General features: G+C 44.0%; 1 protein-coding gene across 1 annotated transcript; it reads right to left on the bottom strand.

Annotated features, from left to right (window-relative positions):
* Window positions 1-418: 418 nt before the first annotated feature.
* CCND1 (cyclin D1) lies at window positions 419-12,218 on the bottom strand (the record flags this gene model as incomplete). Its single annotated transcript, XM_010144897.1, has 3 exons — window positions 419-1,053; window positions 6,440-6,588; window positions 12,059-12,218. Coding segments are annotated over 3 exons (465 nt in total), but the record flags the coding sequence as incomplete, so codon positions are not given.
* Window positions 12,219-12,335: the final 117 nt, after the last annotated feature.

Raw genomic sequence — 12,335 nt, 5'->3', positions numbered from 1 at the left:
ACCTGACCATAATCAGGCTGAATATCTGTGGGGTCAGACCAGCATTTTTACACAGGTAACTACAAAAATATGAAGATTACAAAAATATAATATATTATGTTACTATTTCGGTTTCTCTTTATAATAGAGTATCGTATGAGTAGTACATTGGCCTTTCCCAACAATGCTAAGCTGGAACCCTACAAACGCCTTATGCACAGGCAATCCACAGGCACAAAGGAAGATTAACATATAATAATGCTGCATACTAACATACACTAACTTATGGGTTACGTTAACCATTTATAAGGTGAAGAGGATAAAAAAAACCCTAAGGAAATAAAATAAACATTTACAGATGAATGATAAAGTGACTAAATGCATAAGCAAGCAAGATACAGAAAAGCCTAGAACTGCATTAAAGCTATGCTTTTTAAAGAAAAAAAAGAATATTTCATTCACTATCTAAAAAAAAAACACCCTCTTCTACTTTAAAAATGGTTGGTTGGTTGGTTTTATATGTAAGAAATCAAATCTAATACCTCCCCTGGAGACATTTTGTGTGTTAATGCCTATTTTTACAACATACAGACAAGAACACTTTAATATAAAAACTAGTTGATTATTATTGTATAAAATCCTCTATTTTTGTAGCACAAACCCCTGGGGGTAATGCAAATACTATTTTTTTCTTTTTTTTAAGACAGTTTTTGGGGTATTTTTTTGTTTATTTGTTTGTTTGAAGTCACAGATGGAAGGGAGACAGAGCAAGAAAAAATATAACAAGACTGGTATTCCCTTCTGGTATAAAAATGTCCTGGAGAAAAGGGTTTCTGGGGGGGAGATCCTGATGCTGATTCCTTCTCAGATGCCCTTTCTTTGCTTTTCTTGCCAAGCAAACCCATAGAAGAAGTCCTCTTAAATGTTCACATCTCGCACATCAGTAGGTGTGCAGGAAAGGTCTGCTTCATCCTCTACAGTCTTTGTTTCTGAAGATGCGTTGTGCTGCTGTGCCTGACGTAGACTGGATTCAAGGAGGGATTCGATCTGTTCTTGGCAGGCTCGTAAACAATCCTAGAGAAGATTAAATGGAAGGAGAAAAAGACCCAGAGTCCTTTAGAAAGACAGTAAGATCACAGACCAAGTACCATTTCTTGAAAAAGCAAGAGAAATACAATCAAAGCAAGAGAATTACAATCACGTTATCTGGGAGGGCAGCAGCCTGAAAGGAGTGTGGGAAGAGCAGGGGAAACACTACTGAATAGTGAACGGCTTGGACGAGCGACCCCTTTTTCTGCAAGATGCTGGCCTGGATCCAGACTTCAACAACTAACCCTTGCCACCTTCTGTTTAATGGCCTAGGTGAGCATCTCCTCCTCTCCATGGTCCTCTGGTCAACCCATGGCTGCTGTTTCGTTGTTAGTCCCAGCCCTCAGGTCTGCAGCGGGTGGTGGTGGACACTCCACTACAGTGACACACGTAGCACCTAACCCTGGCATGCCCCTGACACAGGAAGATGGTGTAGCTTTCACTACTCCTTTTCTGCCTGTGCCGCGGACACTTCAGCAGTTCGGTAACAGGCCATTCATGCTGTCTTTGACCTCACTGCCCTTTATACCTTTTTAAAAACAGGAACAGTGACAGGACAGCTGTGTGAATCAAGCAATATTACATGGGTGGAGTTGCAAAGATGGGAAACTGGGCTGGAGTCAGAGTTGGTCCATGATTTCTACTTCTACCAGAGAAACACTTCAGCAGTACAGTCTACTGGAAGTGATGATCATAAACAGTGATTTTCCTAGGCTGAGCTCCAATAATATAAAATTTGTAGATAGAAATGCCACATATGTATTTAGATAACCATGCCCAAAGTTGCCTGGCAACTGCTGCTGTGTCCAGCAGTGGGCAGCTCTAGTTAACTTGCTGACTTCTACCTCAGAAAGCAGCTGAACAGAAAAACTGTGGACCCCCAAATGGAGCTATCTTTCAGAAGCGCCACTAAACACCTCTGTGACCACACATTACAAAGTGGTGCCAAGCTTGCAGTTTGTGCCACGTTCACCTTGCCATCTCAGTCAGGATTTCTATTTCCCTTCCTTCAAAAGCATCTTCTCAGAGCTGAATGTGGACACAGTCCTGAGGGCGCAAGGGCCTCTCTGCTTGCACAGACCTTGGTGCGCATTAAAAGCATGAAGCCCCTAGCAGGAGCACGTTTCTGGGGAAGGGGAACTTCCCCCAGGCATTAAACCATCCCATGGGTAGATACATCCAATCCTACTTAGCAATCCTCAGCAATCAGAACTGAGGAAAGCCTGTTAGCTCAACCTGTTCCACTTTCTGCATATTTTGGTTGCTCCTCAGAGCCACTGCAACGACACAAATGGTGCTTAAATAGGCAAAACAATCACAAGACGTTTTGCCAGAATTCCTCCAGCGTGCTGTTTACTCATATCTTTATAACAAACATCGTAAGCTTTTTCCCAACATATTTAACTCTGTGTATTAAGGACTTTGAAGTTTCCTTTCAGTATTGCCTCTTCTGATTTAACCTATGACATGTGTTAGCCCTTGCGGTGAACCCAGTCTTCCATGATAAATTGCCGTCAAAAGTGTTAGGATGTGCATGACTGAGAATGAATGTTGTTTTCCTGAGAGGGTGACCTGCCTGCTGTTTTCTTTATTTCCCAGTTTCAATTCTGCCTTCATTCAGAGGCTTCTTGTGTGATCTACCAGCTTTTCACTGATTCCACTACCACATGAATCTCCTCTGCCACCAATAAGGGCACATGGCATTTGGGGTAAAATAAGATTAGAAACTCAAGCAAACAATTCTCTGCAAGTCCTTTCTGAGAGAGAGGGAGGTTAATCCTACCTCTAAGCAGATCAGACCATCAGTTACAGCTCACTGAAAACACATAACCTATGACCTTTCCTGGTTTAAACCCTAGTGTAATATTTCCTCTTGACAGAGACACACAGCGTTTTAAATGACAAAAAGAAACGCCTCATATCCTGAAGTCATCATGCCTTTGGCTCCTGCATACCTCTGGCCTTCACAATAAGAGCTCTATGAAGTTCTTTCACCCCTTCTCAAGATATGACGGATCAATCCTGACTGTAAGGCTTCTACTTGGATGTCCTGTACCACGTACCTCTAGTCACACTTGGAGTTAGATGTGTTCAAGAGCAGTACAGGAACAGGGGGCTGGGTAGTTTTGGTTTTACAAACCCAGGCACTTCTGAGAATAAATCTCTTTTAACAGGGTAGCATGGTCACTGCTCTAACCTGAAAGCCAATTTATTTTCAGAGCACAACGAATCCTGTTGGCTTTTTTTGGAGGAGGGTGGGGGTTTTGTGGTTTGGTTTTGTTGGTTTTTTCTTTTTTTAATCCTAACCATTTGCATGTAGTGTTTGAGCTCTGAAAACTAAAACCCTTCAAAAGAATTTCTACAAATACCTATTCTTCTCCCTGTGGAGTCCAGTCACAAATACATAGGACTATATAAATCAAAGGTGATTTTCAACCACGGAATTATTTTTTTCCTGCGAGATTCTCAGAGTATGGCATGTTGTAACTCTGTTTTTTTAAAACAATTTATTATGAACAGACTGTGTCTTAAGCTACAGTTGAATGACCAGTATTTTTTGAATGTCTGAGGCAGTTTTGTTCATTTCTTATTCAGATTACTATTGGATGAGAAGTCTGTCTGCAGGACTGCATTAGAGCTAGCAAAAACAGCAGCAAAAGAGAAAAGTCACTGTGAACAACCTCGCCAAAGCTTTTCACATTCTCAGGACTTCTCAACACTGGAAAGCAAATACAAAACTTGTGCATTACTCTGATAACTTCTCCCAACAACTTTTCTGCTTCACTACCCAAATTTTCAATGCCCACAGTTTGTTCAAGGTCATAAACCCTTCCTGGATTAATTAAGCTCCTCAGTGAAAAAAAAAAAAAAAAAGACTCGCTAGCTTAACTGATGTGGTCAAATACCTTTAACACACACAGCAGAGACATGATCAGGCTCCAGGGTCAGATACTAAAGGAAACAAACAACAACAAAAAAGAAACTGCTTGGAAATCCTTTGTTGCTGCCTGACCCGGTGTGGATAACAGGCACATGTTTGAAGGTGCCTCTGAGGAGGGGCAGGCAGGAGACGAATTCCAGCGTACTGACAGACAGCATGGAGACCCAATCTAACCTAGTTGAGCGAATTTCTGGCCTGGAAGTGAATGTCAGGTAAAATGCAATCTGTTTGGATGATGGGGTCAGGAATAGACTGATGGAAGACAGCCCAGGACTTCTAATTGTGATTATCTGACTTCTAATTACCTCTGATCAAAGGCAAAATGGGAAACTGGACTCCTACCAACATAAACACGAACCATAAAGGAATTCCAATCAGGTGATACTCATTTTACTTTAGATTCAGTTTTCTTTTGCGACTAAAGGTAAAAAAGTGTAATTATATAACCTGAAATCCAAGAGACCGGCTGCTCTAGCTAATAGGTAATTGGGGAGAAGGTTTGCCGTGGTATGATGCAGGCTTTTAATATTTCAAGACAGTCTGATAGAAAATGCACTGATTTGTGCGGTCTGACAAGGGGAGCCATCACTGGGGAGTAACAAACTTCATATACATGCTACTGAAAAAAGAGAACAGGAATAGCATTTCATGCCATGGCTTTCATCTTACGGGAAATTCTCTGTGCAGGGGAGCCACGCGGTGTTCGAAACCAAGCAGTTCTCTCTACCCAAAGCAACAGCTGTGAAAAATGCAGTTCCCTCATTCCACTACAAACACAACAGTGTATGTACACATACCTACAATTTTTCTCTGTAACAACCTATCCAAACACTTACTTCCAGCTCTAGCTACTCTAACACATATTTAGCAGTGAAAGCTGGAGGGGAGTTAGTCCTTAAGCTCCTAAGTTCAGGTCATACCGATTGTGGCTTTGCAATGACTCTGGACAGTAAGAAATAAATTCTTCTTGCTAGAACTGCTTTCTTTTCTCAAGAGAGCTGCCATGAGCTAAAACAAGTCACATAAGGACATGCTACATCTACTTCAGTGCTCTCTATATCAGGAATGATTCAATAATGTTATTTGAGTCAGATACTGTCAGAACCGATAGCGAGCCTAGTGTTTTCCCTCGGTACCTGCTTCAAATATTTCACGGTGGATAGTGGCCAACCATACCCTGGAATATCTACGTTGTTCACAAACTGACTAAAAGCATTACATGTACATGCCAAACTGAGCAGTGTTTTATTTCAGCATTTGAGGTGCTTACAGTATTTAACAGCTCAGCACTGGATCCACGTTACTTTAGCTGTACTAATACAAATGGTGAAAACAACGTGCCTGGTACTGAGGCGTTGTTAAGGTGATCTCAGCAATTGTTTTTTCACGTAGTCTATCAGAAGTAAAATATTCTTTTGTGAATAATTGATTATGATGCATTCATCTTTCCAGAAATCATTCAATGCTGTCAACAAAGTCCAGTTGCACAAACCTAGTTTTGCAGTGTCTGGACTAGTAGAGTTCTCTCTGCATTTGAATTATTAACATGTAAAATAATTTAACAGCATCTCAAAGATTCTGCAGCTAACCAGAGTTGTCTTTATTTGACTCATTGTCCAGCGCTTGGAGACCTCACAAGAACCTTTTTAAAGCATCTATTTATTGGTCTTCCACATTGTTACAAAACAAAGCTCAACTCTGCCCCAACTTCACACACCATTATGACATGGATCATTGACTTTAGGTCTTCCTTGTAGGCTCCCTTCCTGGCCCATTCACTCATGAAAGGTTTATTGCTCACTAGTTACTGATGTGCATCTCCTGGAAGCTGCAGGGCAAAATGAGAGTCCTGTGAGGACCATCTACCTTGTCAGAAAGTCGTGGGACAAGCATTTGTTCAGAAAAGGAATTCAATACCAGCTACTGTCCAGGTCTAGCACGTAATAAACCAAATTAGCTCATTAGAACTCTTTTAAGAAGGGCTTTTTCACACCACTTGGCACAATAAAAGGCCTCAAGAATGGTCAAAGATAAGGTCAGAGATACCACAAGGTCTCAGTAACTATTTCCTCTCTTATTTTCAAAGTTTTGTTTTACATGGGCTCCTGGTTTAATTACCAACAACCAAACCCAACCTCTGCAGCGTCCTGCATCGATGCAGGCTCTCCTTTGCTGTGGCAAATAACACCTCTCTTACAAATGTTAGAGCTGGATGTGGCGTTCCTATCAGCGGGCTGCAGCAGCGTAATCACAGATTATTAATGGATATCATCAACAGCGAAATAACTCGGACGGTCACAAGAGAACACATTCAAAAACCCCTCTCTGAGGTTTGACTTTTAGCAAGATTTACTGCCAAGATTAGCTACTATGCAGGCATTCATTCTTAAACTCTAAGGCAGGAGATCAACCGAGAGAAGAGTCACTTACCGGATCACATTTGATAACTTGTGATAGGAAATGTGTGAGGCATTGATAGGAGAGGAAAGTGTTAGTGTTCCCCAGATGCAGGCCTTGCACAGCTGCTACCACACTGCCAGCTGCGATCATGGAGGGTGGGTTTGAAATAAATTTAATATCTGTATGAAGAAAGGAGAAAAAAAAAAAAAAGACTGAAATGATTGCTTTCGGAGAAGCCTGCCCATACACATAAGCTCTTCTGCCAGCATGGCTTCAGCTGCCAGCTACTGCATCGGAAAAGGTAGCGAAAACGGTGAGCAGAGAGGTGCCTCCTGCTCTACACTCTTACAGGTCCCAACCTGTAAACACTTATCCACAACTGTGGAGCAACTGTGCTTCAGTGAGTGGCCCTTCCTAGCACCGAGCCCGGGAGGCCATTCATCACTTGGAGGTACTTTTATCATAAGCAGGGCCCCCAGTCTTCAGATGTTAAAATACTTTGCTCATGTGAATAATGCCACTGGGGTCAATGGCACTATACATCTCAGAAAACCTGGTCGCATTCTTGGGTGTTTTGCATGATCAGATCCTGGGTGCACTCTAGCAAGGAGTCCTCGGGCCCTTTCGAGCAGAAACCTTTGCTCTGACATTCAAAGGAATATAGCTTTAATGAACAACATCATCAACAAAAAAGAAAGAAAGAGAAAGACTGCTTAACCCTGTCAGGAGGCAGATAATCCATATTTAAATTAAGGTTTCATCTTAAAAATGCTTTGTCTCAACCTAGTCTCTTGTCAGGGGCTGCCATCCATCCTGGCAACAGGGATTTAATGTAAATGTGGCATAACTAAGTGACGGGGGTCCCAAGAATTGGCGGACAATCAGTTACATTCTGATGTGACACCATGCTGACAAGAGGCTGGGCCCCCTTCCAGACGGCATTGCTGTAGGTCTCTCCACAAAGCCACTCCCATGATTCCTTAAGGGGCTATCTCTGCCATTTAGCATGGGCTTGGTTTGGGTTTTGTTTTGTTTCGCTGGGTTTTTTTAATAAGAATAATCCACATTTTAATGCTAAGGCTCTTTCTGCTGAACAGGAATGCGTTTGATCTGTGGCAGCACACACCTTGGAGGAGAATCAGAAACAAAGGAAGTAAGTGGCGCAAGTAAACGTCCGATTTTGTGAGGAAGAAAGGGAAATGCCACATTATACACAAGAACCTGAGATACATTCCTTCAGCTTTTATCAGAATACAACTTCCTCTGGGCTGAAAAAATATAAACCATCTGTCAAACCCCTGAATGAAATCAAAGGAGTGGACAGCTTGGAGGGCTCGGTGGAACAGTTTAAGTATTAAATCATGCATCTCCTTTATTATGATAAAATAACTTTTGTGTAAATGTTTTACCAGTGAAACTAAAGACTTCGGGACTCTGTGAAAGTCCTGTCTGAAGCCATTCATATACCTCTGACACTCCATTGTAGCCCTGACCAATACCCACCTTCAAAGGGGTATTTCACCCAGCGTTCTAGGAACTTTCAAAATTAAACTGATAGGATGAATTGTGGCCAAACTTTTGTAATGCACTGCCGGCGAAAAGGCGAGCATGATCTGAAGTTGTCTCATTTACGTTAGCACGCTTAGACTAAAGCTAATCTACCCCCTTTTCCTAATCTGCCCCTTTACCGGCAGATGTAAACACAGCCACCTTCTAGCGAGCCTCTGTCATTCCCCAAATCAAAGCAGTCCAGACTGCTTAGTGACACCACACGCATCCCCAAGCCAGTCCCCTCGCTGAGATACCGATACGCAACTGCAGGTAGACTTCAGACGGGAGGGGTTTCAGTAGGCGAGCATGAATTCCACCAAGACTGGGTTGCTCGCAGGGGCACGTTCGCGACACTGTTTACTGAGCTCCCCAAACAGAACATGACCAAAATGTGTCAGTTTAATGAGTCCGTCCTGACAGGATCACGTTTGGGATTAATATTTGCGTTCTTCTTTTAAATGGAGCAGTAAACAAGAACATGAATTCAGAGTCACACCCTCATTCTTTCCAAGGTGGAAAAGTGATAATGAAGTTTAAATGACCAGTTTGTGTCTGTCCCTATAACCACTCCAGACAAGCAGCATGGACTGCCTTTTTGTTGCAACTCAACAAGGAATTATTTGTGGCAGAGGCCACTAATTTCAGCATATTAATCAGGGGGCCCCTCTCGCCTGTAATTGGATGCCCCCAAGTGAAGAGTGTGGCATCATTGTCAGCCTCCATCGCCTCATCTTGCGCTATTGAGCGCTCAGGAACAAGGGGGCTTCGGTGAGATGAATTAGACCTGACACAGCCACAATGGGGTAGGGGGCCCCATCAATTGAAGCACACATCCCCAGTAGCCTATCTGAGACTTCATCCAAAAAGAATAAACAACTTCAGCGTTGTTAAAAAGAGAGAGAGGGAGAGAGAGAGGGAGAGAGGAGGGGGAGGAGAGAGAAGAATGCCAGCCACCCTGAAGGGAGGACAAAGCAGGCATATAGGCGCTGCAGCGCTTTAAAAAAAAATTCCTAACAAGGCGAGTCACCCCTTTTCCTTTTTAAATGGAGCAGCAATTCCGTCCGTCTGGAGAGCTGGGGGCTATGAATGAAAATCTTTTCATTGAGGCAAATCAAAACTGCAAACATAAATCACTTGCTGCAAGATGCAACAGGTTCCAACTGGTCACATACCTTGAGACTTCCAATTTTATAAAGGCCAGAGAATGGGAGAATTGTAACACGCTTGTTTCAAAGGGGGATCTTTCTTTCCCCATCGGAGAGGAAGAAAGCAACAATAATAATAGCAATAATAATAATAATAATATAAAAGGACCCTGGTATGTTTTGATAACCAGAGGAACATAATGAAATGCTGAAGCTCCAATATTTGTTGCTATTCTTTGTTATGCTTGTATAGAGCTGCAGTTCTCCCTCAACACTGGTCTTAACTTGGGCCAAAAGAGGCCTGCTTCCTTTTGAGCTCTCCTGCCTTGCTCGGCCATGCCAAAGCCCCATTCATTAAGCTCAATTATGTGTTAACTTCAAACAACCCCTGGTAATTTTTTTTTTCTTTTTGCCTTTTCTCCCGAACCTACCACAGCACAAAGACATCCTTTGGTGAAAATGGATTTTTCAAAACCAAACCAAATCAAACAAACCCACTTCTACTAGCCAGACAACTGAAGAAGGAGCTTAGAAGGAATTCCCCTCAACTTCACCTTGCAGCGTAACCTTCTCTTTCTGGAGCAAACACATACACACTCATCTACAAACACTTCCACAGCCTTCACCTTCCTAAGCCAACTGGCGGAGGTTTTATTTTCTAAGCAAGCATTATTTTGCTGTCTCTTCTTAGAAGACCCTCCTCTACAGTAGAGGACAGAGGCTGCTCTTCAAGCAAAGGATATACTGCTCTTGCCCCTGAGGCCACTTAAGCGAGTGTCAGTATTTCCAGTGGACTTTGGATTGGGCCCCACAGCATCCAGGCAGCACAAGGCATGTGCAGTCCATCTAGGTTCATTTTGGCAAGGGGAAATACAACACAACCCAGCAACAGCAAAGCAAAGTCCAGATGCTACTTAAGCCACATGTGATCTCCACTAGCCAACAAAGAAGTCGTGAGGAAAGCAAGAGGTAGAGAAAATCCCGACATCCAAAAAAACCAATAAAATACAGGGCCTAGTGGCAGCCTTCCTGAGCGCTCTTTCCCCAGGCAATATTCCCAGCTTCAGTAGGGAGCTAGAAGACGGCCCCAACTCTGGTGAGCTCAGCGCTGGTTTGTTTAAAGCTAAGTAAAACTCCCAGAACATGGTTCTCATTTACTGATCCATTCTCCAGCTGTGGTGTGTAGCAGTCTGAAATAAAGCCTCTGGATGTGCTTCCTAAAAGGAACATAACAACACCGACAGTAGATCAAAGTACTGGACTCTTAGCAAGTCTCCAACCTTTGAACTACTCTTGTTTTCATCCCTGTCATTGCCAACACAACAACCTAGGTTAAACACCCCCATATCCAACCGAGAGGCCGGGGAGCTGTTCTTTTTAGCTAACAGGCGAGGAAGCTTCAAACTTAGCAAATCACACATTCGCCGTGGTGGCGGCCTTATCTGGTAGGATCTGGCACGAAGCGTTACGTCTGATTTTCCCAAGATGTTGCTGCAGGTAGTCTGAAGGCTGTTGGAAGGCTGGAGCGCTGCGAACACCAAGCACTAGTCCAGGCAGCCCTAACTTACAGACTGCCCCTTACGCTGATGTTAGACCCAAGATGAAGAGCAATGCCAGTGTTTACGAATTTCTCTTTCATGGCTCGGTCCTTCTATCTTTAGGCCTTGCAGTAGGGCCGATTCTGTGAAATAAAATTTTTCTTCTGAGTGCCTGCAATCTTTCTTCCATCTTTTTATACCAAATCCATTTCTGGAAAATAAACTACACAACATTAATCTGTGCCACTGACCACACACATGCCACCGAGGTTTTTTCTTCTCAAGTCCAAAAGCAGGCTTGATCTCTTTTTTTAGCTCGACTGCTACTGAATATTAACATTTACTAAAGCACTGTATCTCCTTTACACTACCTTTTTATCAGTGTCAGCGGAGTGTCTGGCATTCCTCTGTACGTGCTACTGCAAAAGAGCGTTTGCTTTGGCTGCTTTTTCTTCCTTTTGCCACTCCTGGATTGGTTTTGCCATACTAAAAGCAAACGCGCTGAACATGTTTTGTTTAAACAGAGAATCTTCCCTCTAGAGCTTCTTTTGTCCCTGCTCCTCTGTCCTGTGGGAACAGCGAGATCTGGAGAACTGAGGGACTCTTCTAAAACTTTTTTCCTTCCTTCTTGCTAGGGTTCAGGGGGTAAAGCCGCTGCACGTACAAATGCGTGCACGTACAAATGCACACACACAGAGTCCACATGCAAACGTGGAACTTCAAAAGAACCAGCGCGCGCGCGCACGCACGGTGCCCTTGAAACCAAAGATCAGGCCTCTGCAAACCTGGCCTAGCGAACAGTCGGCGTCTTTGGAGGCCGTTCCCGCACATGGCTTCAGCACAGCACGTGGTCAGAGGGGTGCAGATGGCAGCGGCTCGGTCCTGTGCCAGGAAAGCCTCCGTGCCGCGTGGCCCTCCTCCAATCCACCAGCCACCGCAGAGGGGGGAAGAGGCATCTTGAAGAGGGAAGTTTTAAAACCCCCACGCAGAGCTATTCACCAGCCAAATCTCCCTCCGCCTTTAAAAACTGTCTTAAGAATGAATCCACGCGGGGAGGGATTCCCCGTACGGGCAGTGAGCCTTTTGCAGCCCCCACATAAAACCCGGGTTGCAGCGGTGAAGAAATGGTGCCACGCCGAGCTGCGACTCCATGGCCAAGCTACAAGGAGGGGGGGTGCTTCGCCCTCCCCAACAACACCACAAACTCAACTCGGAAGCAGAAATATCTTCTGAAAAAAAACTTACCTCTGCAAAGTAATCCACCTTCTGCAAACAAGGGGCAATAAGCAGGGCTTAAACTACCTCCCCACAGCTCTGCGAGCTCGCTTTACACCTCGGCTACGGGAGCTTTACAAGCCCGGGGGTAGGCGCGTGTAGGGGAGCAACACGCTTTGCTTAACGTGCAGGGCTCATACCTGTAGCGCACAGAGCCACAAAAGTCTGAGCATGTTTACGGATGATCTGCTTGGTGTCCTCTGCCAGAGGCATTTTAGTAAGGAAATGTTCAATGAAATCGTGGGGGGTCATTGCAGCCAGATTCCATTTCAGCTTATTCACGAGAAACAGCTCCATTTGCTGCAAAGACAAGAGGGGGGGAAGGGGGAAGAAGAGAAGAGGAAGGAGAAGAGGGAAAATGTGGTCAGCTCCGCTCACGCTCGGTCCGACGAGCAGTATCCGCAGCTGGGCAACGCA

The sequence above is a fragment of the Buceros rhinoceros genome, unplaced genomic scaffold (assembly GCF_000710305.1).
Source record: "Buceros rhinoceros silvestris isolate BGI_N320 unplaced genomic scaffold, ASM71030v1 scaffold7021, whole genome shotgun sequence".
NCBI lineage: Eukaryota > Metazoa > Chordata > Aves > Bucerotiformes > Bucerotidae > Buceros > Buceros rhinoceros.
The sequence above is the reverse complement of the archived record's forward strand: the minus strand, read 5'-3'. Positions and strand labels throughout refer to the sequence as shown.